Here is a 20,634-nt window from a genome sequence, read left to right on the forward strand (position 1 = left end):
TTTCTTAATGTATGCTATCTTCAGAAACAGTTCCTTAGCTTCTCTCTGGATTTGTGGATTCTCCTTCATTACAGGAGCATTTCCTGCTCCTATGGATTCAATTCTTACACAACACGGGAAAGGTAAGGCAATGTCTTTTCACCATTTACTGCCTGTACTGGAATGGTATGGGGGGAAGTGGAATATGAAATAGGTGTAAGGAAGAGAAGGGAAAGACTATGGTATAGAATCAGATAGTACTAAGGCATTGAAGAGTCAATGAGAACAATTACAGAAGGTAATAATATTTCTAGATTGATTTCCTGAATGTTAGACATCTTAGTCTTGGTGATCTGACTAAGCTATAATATGATACTAGCTAATTAACATGTAGTCAACTGCTGAATCATGCTTGGTAGCAGTTTCCTAGAGTTGATCTCTTAATACACACACACACACACACACACACACACACACACACACACACACACAGCAGAGAGAGATCTTAAGTTTATTAAGAAAAATCTTAAATTAATAAATGTAAATTGATCTGAAGTTTTGTGATACTACTAATTTCTTTTTTTAATTGAAAATAGATTCTTTTCTCAAATAATGTACCCTGATTATACTTTCCCCTCCATCTACTTCTGCCATTTCCTCAAGACTTCCACTCTCTTGTGGCACCAACTCCATTTTTATCTCACATTAGAAAGGGACAGGTTTCTTAGAGATAACCACCAAACATGACAAAATAAAATATAATAAGATGAAGCAAAAACTATCATATCAAAGTTGTGATTCCATCTTACCTGCAGAATATAACGAATTTGCTGTTTTGTAAACTCTGACAGTCCCTTAGGAATCAATGACTCAATGTCTTCTGACTGTAAGAAAACAGAATTTATCCATTGAAAGCATCAATATTTTAATCTTATGGGCTGCAGTTCCTAGGCTTTTGTGTAAAAAAGGATATTTGGGATGATAGCAGAAGATTAAATTACCTTTCAAATAATAGTTTCTATGAATACCATTTACAGTTTCACCAATTTTTACTTTTAAATACTCAGTTATATTACACAGACTTGGAAATAACACTAAATTCCAGATATTTGGGCAACCAGCCAAACATTCCATTTATGTTTTTAAAATATCAGTTTAGGGCTAGGGCTCAGTGGTATAGTGCTTAGATAGCATTGTAAGGCCCTGGCTTTGAACCTCAAAACGAAGCAGGTGGGGAAAAAAAGCAATTTAAAACAAAATGGTTACTTATCTGGGTGTGGTGGTACATGCCAATACTCGAAGGACCCAAGTGACTGAAGCAAGAGGAGCAAGGCTAGCTTGTGCTACATAATAAGTTCAAGGCCAGACCTTGATGTATAGCCAGATTCTGCCTCATAAAAGCAAATAATGATGATAGAGATAATAACAATGATGTAAAAATTCAAATTGACTGAATACCATCACTATATCTTCCAAAAATAAGTTTTGTTTGAAGACAGATATGTTTGAGAAGATTAATTTTTAAAGTAAGAAAACTGTGAAATAAAACTATAGGTAGTATAGGAGTTAAAGAAATTTTTCTTGAGGCTATGGTGACTTTTGAGAGATTATATTGTTGCCACAGCAACATTAGTAAGCTTTAACTAAATTTAAGAGAGAGGCTAAAATAAGTATTTTTCAAAAGCAATATAAGACTTACAGAATTACTTTAGTGAATGCAGAATAGTCATACACTGAATAAAATAATAAAATTTTAAAAATTATTGCACAAGAGGTTATTGTTATTTTTACTATAATAAAATAAAGTATTTGAATTGTTTTACAAAATTACAAATGGAATGGCATTAATACTTAAATATTTTTACTTAAAGTTTATGCCACACACTATATTTGAAGCATAGTAGAAGAAATTGATTTTTTTAATTTTTCACTTGAATGAAAACAGAACCAATCCCAGTTCCCTCTCCCTCCACAGGAGGAAGAAATTGATTTTTATTGTGTAGATTCAGTTTTTTAAAAACAGTTTTAGGATCAGGTAAATTTTAATTGTACATTTAACAATGACAACATAAATCCTACAGATAATCACAAAACTATTCTTTGTGATTATTATATTTTTAGTTGTTACAAAGATATAAACATTATTTTACTAACCTGTGTTTCTAGTTTAATAAATATACTAAATAAAAAATATTATTGGTATCACAATCACAATGTACTTTGTTGTCTATTAACATTAGTGAATTTTTGGACTTACTGCATCTGCAGACTCAAAGTCTTGTTTGCTGTAAGAATAACAATAAAATAGCTTTAGAAAAATGGATTCAATAATCATATATAAACATGCCTGTTCTACTTGTTTTATATTTTGTATAATAGTACTGTTTTAAGTTAGAATCATGAATAAAATTTTTTAAATATCAAAAATGGAACTTTCACTTAGTTTGACTAAAATAATTTTCCTGGAATTAGCTGATCTAGTAAAACTGAGTAGCATATAAATAAAAAATAATAAAATTTAGTTAGTACACTATCCATTTTCACCAGCTCATCTGAGGGTAGATGTAGAAGTGCTTGACAGGAAATGGTCCTTGGGTGAATTAAAAAATTACAGGTGTTATCTTGTTCTACCTCCTTTTTCTCCCTCTGGTTCTCAATTTTGAGTTCAATTTCTCTCTACGACTGTTTCCATGCCATTCATTCCATTTTATCAAAACAAAAACTTTCAAGATAAGGTCAATTCATTTAATCTATGTGTACTAAGAAGACATGAGGTGAGAACAATATTTGAATCCGCATGAAACAAAGCAAAATGATCAAAATTCCAGTTTGATAATAAAATTTCAAGCAACAAAATGAGTGTTTGGACAGAAAGTTTGAAAGAGTGTTTGTGGAGCCAAATTAAGAAGGCAAATTTTATGAGATTGCAGTGGTTATAGCACTGGAGGAAATGCGAAGACTCGGAAGATTACAGTTGCAGTGTTGTCAAGAGCAACAGACCGACCTTTATTTTTGTCTAATTGCTTCCTCTGTGCACAGTAGAAGAATGAGGTATGAACATGTATGTTGAACATGTCAAACAAACAGAAAAACAGTTATATATGTTCTGACAGCAAGAAAGAAATATTTTAAGGTAAGAGAGCTTTAGCACATTAGTCCCTACCTTTATCCCTTATGATTGCTTATGAGAAAAATGTTGCTTCTAGAGATAAGTGGGTCACTGTTAAAAACCTCTTGCATACATTTATAAATAGTGTAACTTGAAATCAGTTTAAACATTTCTATTATATTAAACATATTTTCTTTATGAGGAAAACACTCAATATCCTTTCTTCTAGACTTGAATCTTAAAGGTTTTATATCTATAGTCAGTGTTCTTCAATAGCACACTAAAATTTTGCCTATTATCTGACTGTAATTTAGTGTACATTGAGTAACATTTCCACCTTAAATCCTCTACTGCATTGAACTTGTGACAATGACTATCCCACTGTCACTTGGTAAGAAATTATTTTTTTAAGATTACAAACTAAGTCATTAACACTCGCTTTATGTTCCTGTGTTATTTTATTGAAGAGTCATCTTCAATTCCATTCACATTGTTCAAATTACAGAATTTTACTCTTTTTTTTGTTTTTTAAAGTCAATCTTTTTTTATCATTTTTTATTTTAATTTTAAATAGCTTGTTTTACATGTCAACCCCAGTTCCCACTCCCTCCCCTCCTCCCGCACTCCCCTTCCCCCCCTCCCTCCCACCCTATTGCCAAATCCTTCCACATAGGGGATATCTAGAGTCTGTCATTTTACTCTTGGTAGGGTCAAGGCACTCCCCTAAGAGTCCAGGCTGAGAGAGCATCTCTCTTTGTGCTATAGGCACATGAAGACAGTTTGTATACCAGGGATAGACACTGATCCACAGCTCAGGGCCCCATAGGTTGCCCAGGCCTTCTCACTGACACTCACATTTGGGGGGTCCAGATCAGTCCCATGCTGGCCTCCCCACTGTCGGTCTTTTTATGCTGGTAGCTTGTCAGGTTGTTTATATTCCCCAATATCATGAACATGGGAGTGAAGATGTGTCTTTCCATACTCATTTCATTTTATTTGATTATATACCCAACATTCAGATTTCTGAATCACATGGTATCTTAGTTTCCGTTTTGAAAATCCTCCATATTCTTTTCCATACTGACTAGTGTACATTACTACAATATCCATTTCCTTCCTCTCCACATCTGCACCAGCATTTGCTATCTTTTGTCTTTTTAATGTCGGCTTTTTATTTAGTTTTTTTTCCCCAAGTAGTAGTTTTTGCCATCAAAGTGCATTACAAAAGAAAACATACATAATTCTTAACTGATCTAAAAGTAGTTAATGAGATCTCTGCTGATTTTCATAAAGCACATTAATTCTTGTTTGGTTTTGACTTTTTGAGACACAGTCTTACTATATAGCACCAGTTGGAAAGATAAGATATGTAGCCCAGGATGGCATCAAAATGAAGATGATCCTCCAGCTTCAGTCTCCTGAAGGCTGGGATCGCAGGTGTGAAGCCACTACAATCAGCTTGATTAACTGTTTTAAAAAGTTTTAAGGTATTCTGCCTGCATGTATGCTTGTAAGCCAGAAGAGGGCACCAGATCTCATTATAGATGGTTGTGAGCCAACATGTGCTTGCTGGGAATTGAACTCAGAACCTCAGAACCTCCAGAACAGCAGCCAGTGCTCTTAATTGCTGAGCCATCTCTCCAGCCCCATTGATTAACTTCTAAAATGAAACATTGCTCAGTTTTCTCATATAATCGATCTATTTACTCATTAAGAGTATTTATGTTTTGCTGTAAATGTGCTCTATCTAAAAGGCTACTTTAAGGGCTAGAGAAATGATCTGTGTTTAGGACCACGTACAGCTCTTCGAGAGGACCCAAATTGCATTTACAGAACAATGACTGGCATCTCACAACTGCATGTAACTTAAGTTTCAGGGTCAGCTAATGTAGTGTACATTAACTCACTGAGGCACACATCCATGCACATAAAATAATCTTTAAATGTATATTTTTAAAATTATAAAAAATGTACTAAAATATTTAACAACTGTAACAACAAGAGAAAAAAAGTACCTTCCTCCAATTCTCTCCAAATGTTCCAATAAGCAACGATAAAGATCTGTATTCTTGCGGCTTAAGTCAGCAAGCAACTCTCCAAAATATTTGGGATCCAATTTTTCAGGGCCATCATCCTGAAAAATCACCTGAAATAAATATCAATTACAATTATTAGCAATATTGCTTTTCTAAGTTGACAGATACATTGATATGAAAATTTAAATAATAAAAAACTGTTAAAATCAAGCCACTGAATTTTCTATGCATCAGATGTGTATATTTTTCAGTAGGGGAGGAATCGCAAAGAAAATCAACATTGAAACAGTATTTTCAATTTTATTTTATTCAATTCTAAGTGGTCTAGTGAATACAAAACTTGAGTGACGTCGATTTTTTCTTTTTTTAATTGAAAATAGGTGTTGTTCATACAATATATTCTGATCACAGTTGTCCCTCCTCCAACTCCCTAGATTTCCTTCATGTTTTCCCCCACTGGAATTTATACCCTTTCTGTCTCTCCTTAGAAAACAAACAGGCATCTAACGAATAACAATGAAATAAAATAAATAAGATAAAACAAACCTAACACACTGGAATAGGACAAAACAAACAGAAGAAAAAAGGCTAAAGAAAAAGCACAAAATATACATATAGATGCAGAGAAACACTTGTTTGTGCACATGGGAATCCCCTAAAAACATAAAGCCAGAAGCTATAATATATACTCAATGGACGTCTTAGTTTAAAAAAAGAAGAAATAAAAGAAAATGACCTGTCAAAAATCTTATGAGACAAAGAACCTCCAAAGATGCTACTGAGTTCGTTTTATGTTGGCCATTTACTGCTGGGAATGGGGCCTGGAGTTAAGAGATCCCATCTGGCAAAAACCTATGCAGGCCCTGTGCATGCTGCCACATTCTCTGAGTTCATATGTGCGTCAGTACTACTGTGTTTAGTGTCTTCCATCCCCTTTGGAGTAACATTCAATTCTTGAATACAGTTGCTTAATGAAACAGTACAGTAAATAAATATATCCGTTTCCAATTCTCACCAAATTTCATTTTTATTAATTTTATAATTTGTGTGTGTGTGTGTGTGTGTGTGTGTGTGTGTGTGTGTGTGTGTGTGTGTATGGGTTGGGTTTGTGTATATGACTTTGAAGGACAGAAGACATTTTCAAATCGCTTATCTGGAGTTACAGGCAGTTGTGAGCTACCTAACATGGGTGATAGGAAGCAAACTCAGGTCCTCTACAAGAGCAGTACATGTTCTTAACTGTTGAGTCATTTCTCCAGCCCACAACATGTTTTTTTTCTATCTGCCTACCGTGGGTAAATAAAATGTGAATTATTTCAATTATGCAGACTATAGAAGAATTACTGTCACTTAAATGAAAGTCCATTTGATTAATTAGTGTATATTAAAGTTAGACTAAAAGAAACTATTCAATCCAATGTCCTTTATATTTTTATCTAATTGTTCACTTTTTATTTGGATTGGATATCTAGTCATTCAGATATGGGAAAAAAGTAGCTCGCGGCCAAGTGAAAAAAATTAAGAGACATGAGAGACATTTAAACTCTCTGACACAAATTATTATGACTACTGTCCTAACTCAGACATATTTTTATTGGCCTCATTTCTTTGCTATTAATCTTTCTGATACTGTTGGCTGCCTTGTCTATCATCCAAAGACTCGATGCTTGGAGAGTAACAGCTTAGATCATTGTCTTTATTTTGAACATGGAATGAAGAAATAAGTATTTCAAATTTGCTGATACTTTCTTTTCAAACTCTCTGCTGAATGAATACTCTAAAAGTCCATGCATACAGAGACAAATGGAACAACCAGAAACCAAGCAAATGACAGACACTCATAACGCCATATGTATTAAGAAAATCAGCTTATGAAACACAGATCAGCAAAAATAAGTGCTGGATACAAACCACAGTTATATTTTCATCATAGTTGTATAATGAAATGTATATCCATAGGCCATAGTTCTTCTTTGGAGACCACTCCTAATCAAGAGAGCTATTTTCCCCAATAAATCTGATTTCCTTAAAAGGAATGTAGATTCATGTTTTGAAAGTCTGTATTAGAGGACGAGAGAGATGACTCAGATGTCTCAAATTCGAAATCAGAAATAATCTTTTAAAACAAAGAAAGAAATCAGAGCCACTGAGCTTGTTCAGTGAGTAAAGGCATTTGCCTCCAAGCCCAATGGCCTACATACAATCCCCAGGACCCAAGTGGTTGCAGGAGAGAATAGATTCTTAAAAATTGTCCTCTGACCTCCATGTGTGCTCCAGGTGTAGGCCCTCTCTCTACAAACAATAAGCAAATAAGTAAATAAATACATGTTAAAATTTAAAAAGGAAGAAGAAAAGTATGGGTGAATATCCCATAGTGTGATCTTGACTTCATACACTATGAAGTTAATTCCCTAGAGAGGTAAAAGTTGTATGTTAAATAGTGTAAAGTGTCCTATGTGAAGTCATGAAGTGGATGAATTAACATGTAATAGTAATATCACATAGTATGTTTATATGTCATAGAACTTACAAGTTGTACAAACAGATTTACATAGACAATATTCTATATAAAACATTTAAACTCTCATATGAACATTGTATCTCTGTTTCCCAAAATTTTCTTTGCTTTACCCATAGTGGGATTCATTATTCTACACCTATAAACATAGCTAAAGATTATCTGTCTCCATGAAAACCAAAACTTACCAATTAATAAAGCCAATTGTATTCTTACATTATTATCTTGAATTATTTTGATACTCTTTCACTAACATAGGTCTTGCTTTCTTAATTGTTCTCTAAATTAAACAAATTTAAGTGTAAAGAAACCATTGTAGTAAGCTTCCTGAAGACATTTCAGACAAAGGACTTGACAATGCTATATTGATGCTGACAAAAATAGAAGTTTTGGAGACATTGCATCCCTAGAGCAGCTTGGCTTTTCTTTAGCAAAAGTGAACAGGTCTGTTCCTTTTACCACCTGCCATGTCTCCAAAAAGGCTTTCCAAGACAGTCGAGGTAAACAGAGAGTGCATGGAAGTTATAAATAATTATTTCTCTTCATTATGAACTCCATCTGTAGGACAATTTCTATTTATGTATGTGTGCATGTGTATGTTGTAGTCCATATGTGTGGGGCGTGGGAGGTGAGCACGTATGCACAGATGCCCGGAGCCAATAGTAGGTGTTTTTCTCAATTACTCTCCATCTCATTTATTGAGAAAGAATCTCTCAATAAACCTAGAACTCACCAATTTGGCTAGAACAACTGTTTAGATATTCCTGTCTTCACTTCCCCAGAGCTGGGATTACAGACACAAGCAGCCACATCTAGGTTTTTTTGGAGGGCTCTGGAGATTCAAACATAGGTCTTCATGCTTCTGTGGCAAGGACTTTGTTGACTAAGCCATCTCCTCAGCCACCCTCTAACTATACAATAACTTCTAGAATGAGTTCAGTTGAACATGTTCCTATTACTTACTACACGAAATTATTTATGTCTTGTTAGTAATTGAAAATGATCACATCATGCTATTCTTAGACAAGAGACATTTTGGAATTTTAAGCTAAAATTATGAGGCTAGAGACAACCATGGGGCACATTCGTGCAATAATTTTGTGAAAATACAGTGAAACCAGATTTGAGTTTACCTATATGTTTTGTTTGTTCTATTTTTAATCAATACCTCTTTCTTTGGGAAAAGCATTTTCTAGTTCATTATTTAAGTTGTCATTCAAGTCACCATACAAACTAATACAAGGAATTTTAAAGCAACACATTTCTTTAGGTAGTATTACAAGGGCTGGTGGAATAGTGCAGTGGTAGAGCATGATTAGCATGTATAGGGGTTTCAGTTTGACCATAAACACCAAAAAAGTGTTTTACAAAAATGTTACAAAATAGTGTTCTATGCACTGATGCTTAAAAGATCTGAGGTGTTAGACTGAGGCAGTAAAAAGTTACAGTTTGGTATTTTTTTTTACTTTTCTGGGTGTTGTTTTATTTTGTTTTCTTGGTTTTGGGGGAATATTACTGTTGTACTTTTTTGTTTTGTTTTAATCCTAATTTTTAAATTTAGAAACAATCTTATTTTACATATCAATCCTAGTTTCCTTGCCCTCCCTTCCTCCCATGCCCCCACCAGCCCCCCATCCCACTCCCCAAGAAGGGTGAGACCTTCCAAGGGGATCATCAAAGTCTGTCACATCATTTAGGGGTGGGCCTAGGCCCTCCTCCATGTATCTGGGCTGAGAGAGTATCCCTCCATAGGGGAGTGGGCTCCCAAAGTCCATTTGTGCAATAGGGATAGATACTGGTTCCACTGCCAAGGCTCCATAGATTGCCCAGGCCTCCTAACTGTCACCCATGTTCAGCGGGCCTGCTTCAGTCCAATCCGGGTTTCCCAGCTTTATGACTGGGGTCCATGAGCTCCCCCTTGTTCAGGTCAGCATGGTCTTGAGCCCTTTGCTCATCCCTCCTCCTCCTCTACAACTTTTTTTAGACAGAAGTTGAAATTGGATGGGTGGGGAGAAGAGGATCTGGAAGGACTTGGGACAGGAGAAGAAAATGATCAAATATATATATTTAAATCCAAAAATTGTTTTGAATAATAAAACTATAACAACAATAGGTAAAACTGTAGTTTTTAACCCCCTGAATGTGGGTCTCAGTGAAGATACCTGTACAATCTATGGGGCCTGGGCAGTGGATCAGTATTTATCCTTGGCATACAAATGAATTTTGTGTGTCCCAAACACAAAGAGAGATGCTCTGTCAGGCTGGACCCTTGGGGGAGGGTCTAGGCCCTGCCCTAAATGAAATGATAGACTCTGAATATCCCCTATGGGGAAGGGAGTGGTGATAGGGTGGGAGGCTGTGAGGGCTGGTCGGGGGGAGGAGGGCAGGGAGGGGGAGGTGGGATTGTGAAGCAAGCTTGTTTCTAATTTTTAAAAACATAATGAATGCTAATAATAATAGTAATAATAAAATGAGTTCAATTTATATCTGGTCTGCAATGTTTTCAGGAGATGCTTCCAATTACATGTCACACCCACAGGAGACACGTGAATACTAAGACCCTCCTTTGTCCATATTCTTTTTACACCTCATTGTTATCCTCATAAAGTACCAATCAGACAGAAAACCTCTATATAAGAAAAAAGCACTCATATTTTCACAAAGGAACGTTGAAATTGCAAACTGTAGAGTAAATAATGAAGCTGAAGGGGATACATTAGTCACATAAATGTGGTGATTATTTTCTAAGTAGATAATAATATCAGCTGGTCATGTATATTATCAGATAACTATGAAAGAATGGATATCATTGCAATACCGTTGCTTCTAGCCAAAATTTTGAATCCTGTAATACTGCTGCCATCTTTGAAAATTGTCTCTTATGCCAGTTTTATCATCATTAATCTAATTTAGGCTTTATTATTTTCAAAATATTTCCTCCACGACATTTTTACATGTCTTCATAGTTTATGAAAATCTTTCTTCATATATTTCTTTTAGACTTTCTGTCAATTCTGTGATGTAGGTATAACTATCAAAATTTAATGAAGGAGAATTTTACAGAGATATTTGATATTGTTAAGATAAATAGCTTAAAATACTAAGTGTTGGAGATGAAACTTGGATCTTCTTACCCTGAAACTAATATAGACTATTACACCACCAATCCACCTCCATTTTCAAAATGTTCTTAACTTTTGTATGAAATTGGGATCCAATACATGCTAAATGGGTAAGTCTATACAAGTAACTTAATTTCTACAAACTTTAGTTTCTTTTTGTGAACAAAAAGACAATAGCAATACCTTCCTAATATGATCATTATGAGAAGAATATTAAACAATATGCTAGTCACCTTGGCACAAAGCTACCATAGTTAACCTTCTAAAGTACTACTTTTAGAACTTCCTGACCTAGCTTTAATGAACGATGTTAACACTTCAACCTAGTATGCCCTTGTCATGCACCTTTTATTCTATTCAGAGCAAACAACTGGCTATTCTTGTTCTTGCTTGTTTCTTTACTCTGTGTGTGTGTTTGTGTCTGCATGTGTGTGATACATATGTGTGCTCATGTGTGCTCATGTGGCCAATATGTGTCACTGCCTGTGTTTAGACATCAGAAGAAAACCTAAGTGAAAGGCCTTGCATTCCACCATGTTTGAAAAAGGATCCTTAGGTGTTTGCCACTGCATATATCAGTCTCCCTGGCCCGTATGCTTCCAGGGATTCTCCTACCTGCCTCCTGTCTTGCCATAGGAGCCCCGGGATTACAGATGTGCACACTGTTGCCTGGCTTCACAGTTCTGAGGATCTGAACTCAGGTGTGCATGCGTGCATGGCAAATGATTTACAAACCTGCTGAGCTATCTCCACAGCCCATGACTAACTCAATTTTGAAATATAAAATATATTTCTCAAAATCTGTAATATTATCCACATGATTTTTCTTCCTTAGCCATTGTCTCCATGTAACACCATGATACAAATGTGGAAATAGTGCTCATTTTTCAAAGTCCAGGTCAGTTCCTACCTCCTGAAAATACCCTTGATATCCCAGTTAAAATTAACTTCTTTCTTTTTCTCCCAAAACACGTTGTTGGTTCTGTCTTAAGGAAGATGCCAACAGTTTTCTTTGCATTAAATTTTGGATGCTTTCACTTTGTTCTATTAGAGGAAATTGAGGCAAAGCAAAATTAAAGATTAAATTAAAATATGCAGAGGTATTACCTATAAATTAACTATTTTAAATGATTTAATCTAATAACATGGCTATTTTTGTCATCTCAAATCCATGTAAGAAATTTCACATACTACCCTAGAGGCTAATAATGTTTCCATGCAGACAGTCAGATAAAAGATAATTTTAAACAGTTTTATATAGGAAAATATGAATTTTTAATCATTTTTAGTCATTTTTTACCAATATGGTCAAAGTGTGTATTTCTAAGTATCAGAAATAATCCCATGTGCATTTAATATAAAACAATTCTAATTCCTGTATTGGAAGCTAATTTCTTTTTAATTTCATTTTAATAATTTCTTTTCTTATTATTTTATCTTCTCCAAAGAGTTGTCTATAAGAGAGGTCAATTTGAAATTGAAGTAAGCACAAATGTGTCTGACTCTCCATTATTTCAGTCATTATCATTATTTTTTACCAGATCGAAGAAAATCTTTTTTTCCTATTATCACTTGTGCAGCAGATGTTTACAAGACTCCAAAGTCTTCACAACATAAATTAGTCACTCAAGATTGTATCCAAGGAGGTTTCTCCTTAGCAACTAAATTTTGGTTTCTATTTTGTTATAATACACAATAAAGCATAAGTATATTTGACTTGAATTAGAATAATGTATTCTCAAAGAATATATACAGCAACTAATTACCAGCTTGTGAAATGATATCATTAGCAATCATCTCAGATGATAGCACTTGCAACTCCTTGTTCATTTGAATATTATATCTCATGAAAATGTGTAACACTGAACAACTGTTCGGTTCATTTCTAAGGATCAGTTATCAGTTACAATTAAATACTCATGAATCAAGTCATAACTTCATACATTTAATTAATGAACCTGAACAATTTTGTCTTTTGAGAGGAGTCTGGATAGTTCCTTTTAAGATGTTGTAAAAACACAAATACCAGGGGTGAATTAGCTGGCACAATTCTGGAGAGCTCAGCTGAAGGCGAGAACAGGGGGAACTGACAGTTGACCAACCCTGCACCTGCCTAGGTCCAGAATCAGGGTTATGATTTGGGCCGCCTCAACCTCCTGGAACACACACGTGAAGGGGCCTGACCCACAGACCCAAAGCAGCAGAATCTCCACAGCACAGGACAACAACAGCATATCCAAGAAAAGTCTCAGTGAGAGCCCAACCAGAGGCCTCAAACCAGATCGATGATTTTTTGCAACAAACACTTACAAGTAAAGCTATATGGGCAAAGGAGTTTACGGTGTGACTCACAGTGTTACACTGCAGCTTCCATGAGGGCATTTCTTTTCTTTTTTCTCTTAAATTTTGTTTTATTGGGGAGGGGTAGCAGGGGAAGAGGTTGGACGTGAAGGGATGGGAAAATGAATGGAATCAAGATGCATGATGTGAAAGACACATAGAATAAATAAAAAGGAAGTAAAAAATATCCACAAATACCACTGGCATAATTCCACAATGTCTGAATGAAAATTCAATGTTAGAATACTGGTGTAAGAAATATTCAAGAACTTTGCTAAGCATTCAGCTGACTGATCTTACCTGTTCATGTATCTGGCTTTGCCCACCATGACAAATTTCATGCCCAATATTTGAGTCATTTTCTGTTATACATTGGATTTGATGGCTAGAATGAGACTGTTGACAATGTGGAGAGTGGATGATCTGGGGTTGCTGGATGACATGATGATGGCATTGTATTTGAGGACAGCATTCCTAAAACACATACACATGTCAAAAAATAACCACTTAAAATCACAACTACTATGAATCAAGAAAAAATGTAAAACACATTTGAAAACCACAATGTATCTTTCATAAAATAAGTAAAGATGTGTAATTTGCAATTTTCATTAGTGATACATTATTTAATTTATACATTAAGAATTTTTATTGAATTTTGCTTTTATCTATTAGTTGCCATGACCATCAAACTACTTATCTAGATATGCCATAGAATTACATGTCTAATTAAATATTCTAGTTGCACTTAATCCTAAAATTATTATGAATATTAATTAGGACTTCTTTGATGATTCAACAGGTACTGAAGCACCTAATTGCATAATAAAAATTAGAAAAAATACAACACAGTGATTTTAAATATTAAAGGAAGCATGCTTGTCTCCCTATTGAGGAAACAATGATCTCATACTTATGAAAATTGAGAAGAGGCTTTTATTTTTCAAACATTGGAAACCACTGATTGGTGATTTTAATCTGGAAAATATAAGACCTTGCTCTAATTCTACTAGATACTCTTATTCAAATATTGCTTTCATTGAGTTTCTGCATGGAGTAAATGAATTGTCTGTAAATTTTGTAGTAAAAAGTGAGGGATAAATGTATATTATAAACATTACATCAGTGTTGACACCATAATTCAATTTTATTATAACATATCTCATTAAATTTGAACATAGAAATAGTATTCTCTCAATGATGACAAAGTCAGATGATATACTTCTAGTGACAAAACTAATGACAAAATGTGACTGGAATTCATGATTTCTAAGGGTGAGGCTTCGTTTATACTGACTATGAGAAATTTTGAATTTGCTTTTAAACACAATCTATTTCATGCTTGTTTATGTCATGACTTTTTTCTTAGAAGTACAGTAAAGAAACTAACATTTACATATATTCATTGTGTGCACTTCAGGTATACTTGAACATGTCTATAGTATGTTGTGATTATTCTGCTTTGAAAAGAGTCTGCTGAAAGCCTGCCTTTCAAGAAATATCGCTCAAGTTTTTAGTCATAATGTTACAGTCACTCACATATAGTCAAGTTTGAAAGTATAAATTCAGTGTAAATTTTCTTTTTGAGAATAAAAAGTTGACATTTATTAAAAAGTAATGTCATCCAACAGTTTAGACTCTTAGATGAAACAATTTTGAAATTATGTCAAATAAAAACAATACCAAAATTACTAATGTGCAGAACAGCAAATAGAGTATTTTTCTCTGGTTTAACATATAAAATAATCTACAGACATAATATATATATATATATATATATATATTTCATATGAATAGAGTGATAAACTTCCAAGAGCGGTTATTTAAAAAAAAAAACTAGACACATGAAGGCCCAGATAGAGAAGTCAAGTACCAGTAATATTATTAGTACTGTTTTTAATATTCTTTTTATACACTGAAACTTCTTACTCTATATGAATTGCTTTTTAGGCACATAAATTATTTTGAAATAAAGAAAAATATATGAGGAAGCATATATTATGAACAGAAACTGCCTTCATAGATTCATAAAGGTCATAGAAACAGATCTTGACATTCCTTTCCTTAGACTGTTCAAATATGACTCATTTTACAAGCATGATAGCACTGAGATCTTTACAGTTTAGCAAACTAACCATATACTTTAATCAACTTTGTTACAAATTTGACAGATAAATATATTATCTGTTCTTTTAGGTTGTAAAATGTCACCATATAGTGTTGGGACTTTAAAAAATATGTTTACTATTTTCAGTCTTGGTGTTAAGATGGAAGCCAGATCTTCATACACTCAAGAGCTTTACATTTCCAGTTCTTATATTCAACTACCAAAGTTATTATTTTAACAGAAAATATTCATCTGAAGATCATATTTTGAAGTGTATCATAATCTAAACTTTAAAGCACAAAATATCAAACAATTATGATCTATCAGAAGTCTTTAGATAGAGAGGAAAAGAATATTAATACAAATATTTGAAAAGGAGAATTATCTTGCAACTGGCACTACTTTACCAACTTTTTACTACAAAGGCCTCTTTTTTCTTAGACAAGTCTAAATTCAACAGTTAGTTGTATTTTGATGGTTATCATTCTGAAAATTTATGTTGTTTCATTTACACTGGACATAAAATAAGGAATAGCATGTTATTCCCTACAACTCTACTAAAAACTGCCAATAAGTGCTTATAAAAATAGAGCATACTCTCATGCCAAGAAGTTTTCAAACAAAATCCAATACATTTTCAGTGTGTTTCATTTATAAATGAAAACATTATTTTGTTATCCAAACTGATTTTATAATATTTACCTGCCTATTATTTACTGAATTTTTATCCACACTCCAAATTTATGATGATGTTCTAAGTCTCAGTAATACAGCATTTGCTTTTTTAAAAATATGGTCTTTTAGATAGAAATAATTTGGAGCGGGATCAATTTACTAGGGTGGGATCCAATTCAATATGAACAATGTCCTTATAAAAATGAGAAATTTGACACAGAGTCAGCAACGCAGAGAGGGATGTTGATATGAAAACGCACATGTATGACATCATGTGATAACAGGGGGAGCTGGAATGTTATTATGCAATCAAAAGAATGCCTGAGACAAGCTAAGCTGACAACAAAAAGGATTCCTTCCCTGAAAGTTCTAGAAGGATGATGGTCTTGTTCTACACAGCAGTTTTTGATTTCTACTTTATAGAATTGAGGGACAATACAATTCTTTCTCTTTAAAGCACCCAACTAAAATACTACTTACAGCTTCACTTTCTGTATCTTTCAGAATATTTCACTTTCATGTTTATACATACTGTTATTTTAAGTCTGAGCATTTTAAAATAATGAAGATAATATTATAGATTTAATATTATTTTTTGTAAACCAGTTTAAAATAAAACACGTAATATATATTAAGTTCAGTTTCTACCATTAACTTTTTATGTGACTTCAGGTTCCCTTTCAGCAAAATGTGCTTCACAATAAAATAAATATAAAAATATTAAGGATAGCATGAAGAACTGAAGACAAGATGACACAGTACACCTCACAGTAGTCATGCCTGGTATTTGATAATTGAGTATTATTTCACTTCTATTAAAATATTCATAATTCAAAATTTATGCTTGCAAAACAAGCTCTAAAATAATTATTACTTACCTGATCTGTATTTAGCTTCTCTACTTTTCTTATTGTTTTCTCATAAATTACATTGTTTCCTGGGAAAAAGTGACCTCCTCTTAGGAAAGGAGACAATGGTTCCTAATAAGAAATTAAATAGTATGTTTTAATTTAAAAGGTATAGTTTTCATAGAAGCTCCAACACATATCCTGTATCTCATAGGCTCGGAGATAGTAAGAGCTTTTAGGAAGATAATAAACTGCTTCATCAATAGGCTACTTCCAGGAGAAAGAAATAATTTTAAGACAGTCAATTATTAATGTGAGCAATTTGAATTTGTCTTATTGTTCCTAGTTCTCTGGTGGAGATAGGAATGAAGTAAGAAGGATAGCATATGTCTTTCTGGGTGGGACATGGGTGGGAGGTACGAAGCAGATCGAGTTTGAAATTCTTCTCCATCCATTGGCTCTAAGGCAGGACACAGTAAGTTTCTTCTAAGGTAGCCTAGCATGAGGTCAATAGTATTTAAACTGGAGTCATGGGCAGGTTTCTTTCTACACAAAGGAATTATAGAGAAATTTAGACTAAATATAAATCTATCCTACTAAACCATAAAGCAGGTAGAACTTCATTAAAGTATTTTCCTAGGACTCAATTTGCATGTCATTGAAGTGTACAACTCCTATTTGTAATGATAACTAAGGCTGAGCTTCTCAGTACAACATATGTTTTGAGAGCTGAGAGCAGAAGCTTTAAGAGTCACTGTATCTCTGTATAATCAACCAAATTTCTGTAATGTTAGCCAAGTGCTTAGAAGATGTCAGTCAGAGAAATCCCGTGGTATGTCTTAGATGGAAAGACCACGAATAAAGAATCAGACAAGGAGTCCAAAATCAATGGAATGTGCATTGCATTATTTTTCCCTACTTTGTTGAAAAAGGGCAGCCCTGGCTGCCCTGAAACAATCTATGCATATCTTTCTGGCCTTGAACTCATGTCTCTACTTTTGACTCCAAGTGCCAGGGAATTCAAGGCGAGTGCCACCACACCCAGTTTCTCCCTTCTGATTTTGAGTCATGAGGTTGTTTAATTCATTGATTTGTCACAAAACAAAGCTGTATTCATTTGTTTTTTAGCCAATGTATAGTAGATAAAATTGCTAGTATACAGCAGAGATTGTAGATTGGAAAACACTATAATTAAGCTCAGCTCTTAGACTAACTGGCCTAAAAGACTGATTTTTAAGAAGGGAAGAAATTCTGCAGCTCAAGTCTGCAGATCCAGCTTTCTCCATGAACAGATTAGAAGTGATAGTTATGATCACGCAATTACTCAAAAAATAAGACCCCAAGAAACAAACCAGAACTAGGAAAGCCTTAGAAAGTTTTAGAATCAAGGCAGAAAAACATCATTGAAATCAGAGGGAGATTTGTTCAGCAAGTTCATAATATATTGAACACAAAAATGCTCCGGAGACATCAATAGGTGAGAATCACAAAGCAGATTGGATTTTAGTTGCTGTGAACCCATTGATTGTGACTTAAAAAATCGGGAGAAGCAGACTTAACGGAAAAGAAAGATATGATGTCATGAAACAGGAGTTAAGAGTTCTTTCTTTATCATCTATATGCAGTGGATACTTAGGTAAGGAAGGTGTTAACCTGAGTTCAGAGAGCTTATCACAAAAAACAAGTGAAATAATGTATTTCCATTTTTGCACATTGACTTTTAGTATGTTGTATCACAATATTTTACTTTATTAAAATGTCTTTGAGAATTTTGTCATAGTATTTCTAGGACAATAATTTAAATTGTACAAAACAGATAGTTTTAAAGGTAAAGAAAGTATTGACTCTGGATATTCAATAGTAGATAAACCAATGATTGAATGAGAAAGTAACTCTTGATGAGTTAGAATTTTCTAAAAGAGGAAAACAAATATGAGATTTTCTTCTCTATGAAATGTAGGTCATTTTAAATCTTTGTCTATTATTAGTGTTTTTCAAGAAGAAACAAGCTAAGATTTATGAACTCCTAATTCTCTTTAGATTATATTTTGGTTTTCCTGTTAAATGACAATTTTTTAAAAAACTCATCCAAATTTAGATTATTGCTTTCTCAAATCTATAAGAAAGTAAAAATAAAATATTCTTATGAATAATTACTGTAGATAAACAAATCAGCTAAAACCTTTAATCAGGCCTTTTAGAGATCTTAACTGTTGAGGAGCTCAACAGTTTTACTGCTTTGGTATCTTCTTTTTTTCAGTATCTACATTTGATTTCGTGCCAAATACACCCTAAAAAATTAGCAGGTGTTTTCAACATGGTTGATGTTATAAGTTTAATTGTTACTTTCAAAACCTCTGGCGGTAGTTCTCACATTTAGCAAAGTGTGTAATTCCCAACATCTATTACACTGTTCCCAGGCCACAAAGCTATAATGAAGAAACATTTTTTAAAAGCAAAATAAAATTTTGTTCATTAGAAGTTCAAGTCATTCAATTTCAAGTATTGCCTCCAGCCTCCAAGTTTTATGATCACACTTGGATTAATCAAATTCTATAACCAAGCCTTTTATTTTCCACAAACCTGTCCTCATGCTCCCTCACCCCTTTTCTTCTGGAGAAAATCAAATTAACTTAGTTAATATGATCTCACCATGTTTCTCCACACTGCAAAAAAAAAAAACTACTCTCTATGTTCTGCTCCTTCTAGCTCATAAAAGAGGAGTTAATACTTCTGTTTTCTTAAAGTTGCATCTCTATATGTACCTGAAATTTTATCCCCTCTTTTCTCTTTCAGAATCTTATCTCATTTGTCTCCTTGCTCTGTTGCATCATTATCCTTACCCGTTACTGATTGACTCTGCTATAAATCTTCCAGGGTCTCCAAGATGCAGCTTCTCCTCTAGTGATACCTTTTCTCTTGTATTTGACCAATATCATTTTCAGAAAGGCATGCCCCACATAACTTCTTCCACTTCCGTTTGAGAAGTCCATGAACTAATTTCCTGCATCTGGATTTTGCTTCCACAAATATATTGAAATTGTTGTTTTAAATACCGCTGTCACTTTCTTAACTGTCAAAGCTCATTATCCTGTCTATTGTCCTTAGCTTTATGATGATTTGATGTGGTTAGGCCATGCTTTTCTCTATTTGCTTCAGTTACTGTTTTAACAACCTTGTCTGAGAAGACATTTTCTGACAATGGGTTCTTATTTCTATTCCCTTGAAATAGCTACTTCTCAAGGTTGTGACCTTAACCCTCTTCATTACCTCACAGCAATCACACGTATGCCTTTACCTTTGACAATAAACTTTAGATATCAATCCTCCTACTTATATCTCAAATATGACCCTTAGCTCTGTCATTAATATATATTCGCTAGGTACTGTCTCCATCATACACCTCAGATCCCACTGGATCAAGCAGATCTCATGGTATTCCCCTTTAATAAACCAACTTTTCCCCATCTCTTCATAATCTTTTCTGTTGGGCCACCATAACCCTATCAGGCTTTGAGGCCCACATTTAACCTTTCTTCTGTCAGTCTCCCGAGACCAGATTAGCAGTCAGAAGAGAGGAGAATTTGTGAAAACCTGAACAGAGCCCACTTATTTAAATTTGTTTCCTTATTAGTGTAATGATTCTAACATCATGTGAATTGTATCATTACATTATATGTCAAAACAAATCTTTCCTTGATTTTCCACAAATAGCAAATGTGTTATCTAAAGCCAAACTGCAGTGTAATGATTTGAATGATCATAGCTTCCATGGGTGCGTTAGTTTTGATGCTTGGTCCCCAGTTAGTAGACCTCTTTGAGAAGGACTCAACATGTGAACTTGTTGGAGGAAGTGTCACTAGGGATGGGCTTTGAGGTTTCAGAAGCCCACACCATTCC

General features: G+C 34.1%; 1 protein-coding gene across 2 annotated transcripts in view; it reads right to left on the minus strand.

The window, feature by feature from the left end:
* Pof1b (POF1B actin binding protein) overlaps positions 1-20,634 on the minus strand; it is a 69,478-nt gene that overhangs the window by 22,862 nt on the left and 25,982 nt on the right. For both annotated transcript variants that reach the window (XM_021234650.2, XM_013122728.3), the window contains exons 5-9: positions 16,765-16,866; positions 13,405-13,578; positions 5,104-5,234; positions 2,237-2,264; positions 789-863 (exon numbers count right to left, since the gene is read on the minus strand). In XM_021234650.2, coding sequence (XP_021090309.1) covers positions 789-863; positions 2,237-2,264; positions 5,104-5,234; positions 13,405-13,578; positions 16,765-16,866 — 510 coding nt within the window. The remainder of the gene's footprint in view (positions 1-788; positions 864-2,236; positions 2,265-5,103; positions 5,235-13,404; positions 13,579-16,764; positions 16,867-20,634) is intronic.

The sequence above is a fragment of the Mesocricetus auratus genome, unplaced genomic scaffold (assembly GCF_017639785.1).
Source record: "Mesocricetus auratus isolate SY011 unplaced genomic scaffold, BCM_Maur_2.0 Super-Scaffold_100003, whole genome shotgun sequence".
Classification (NCBI taxonomy): domain Eukaryota; kingdom Metazoa; phylum Chordata; class Mammalia; order Rodentia; family Cricetidae; genus Mesocricetus; species Mesocricetus auratus.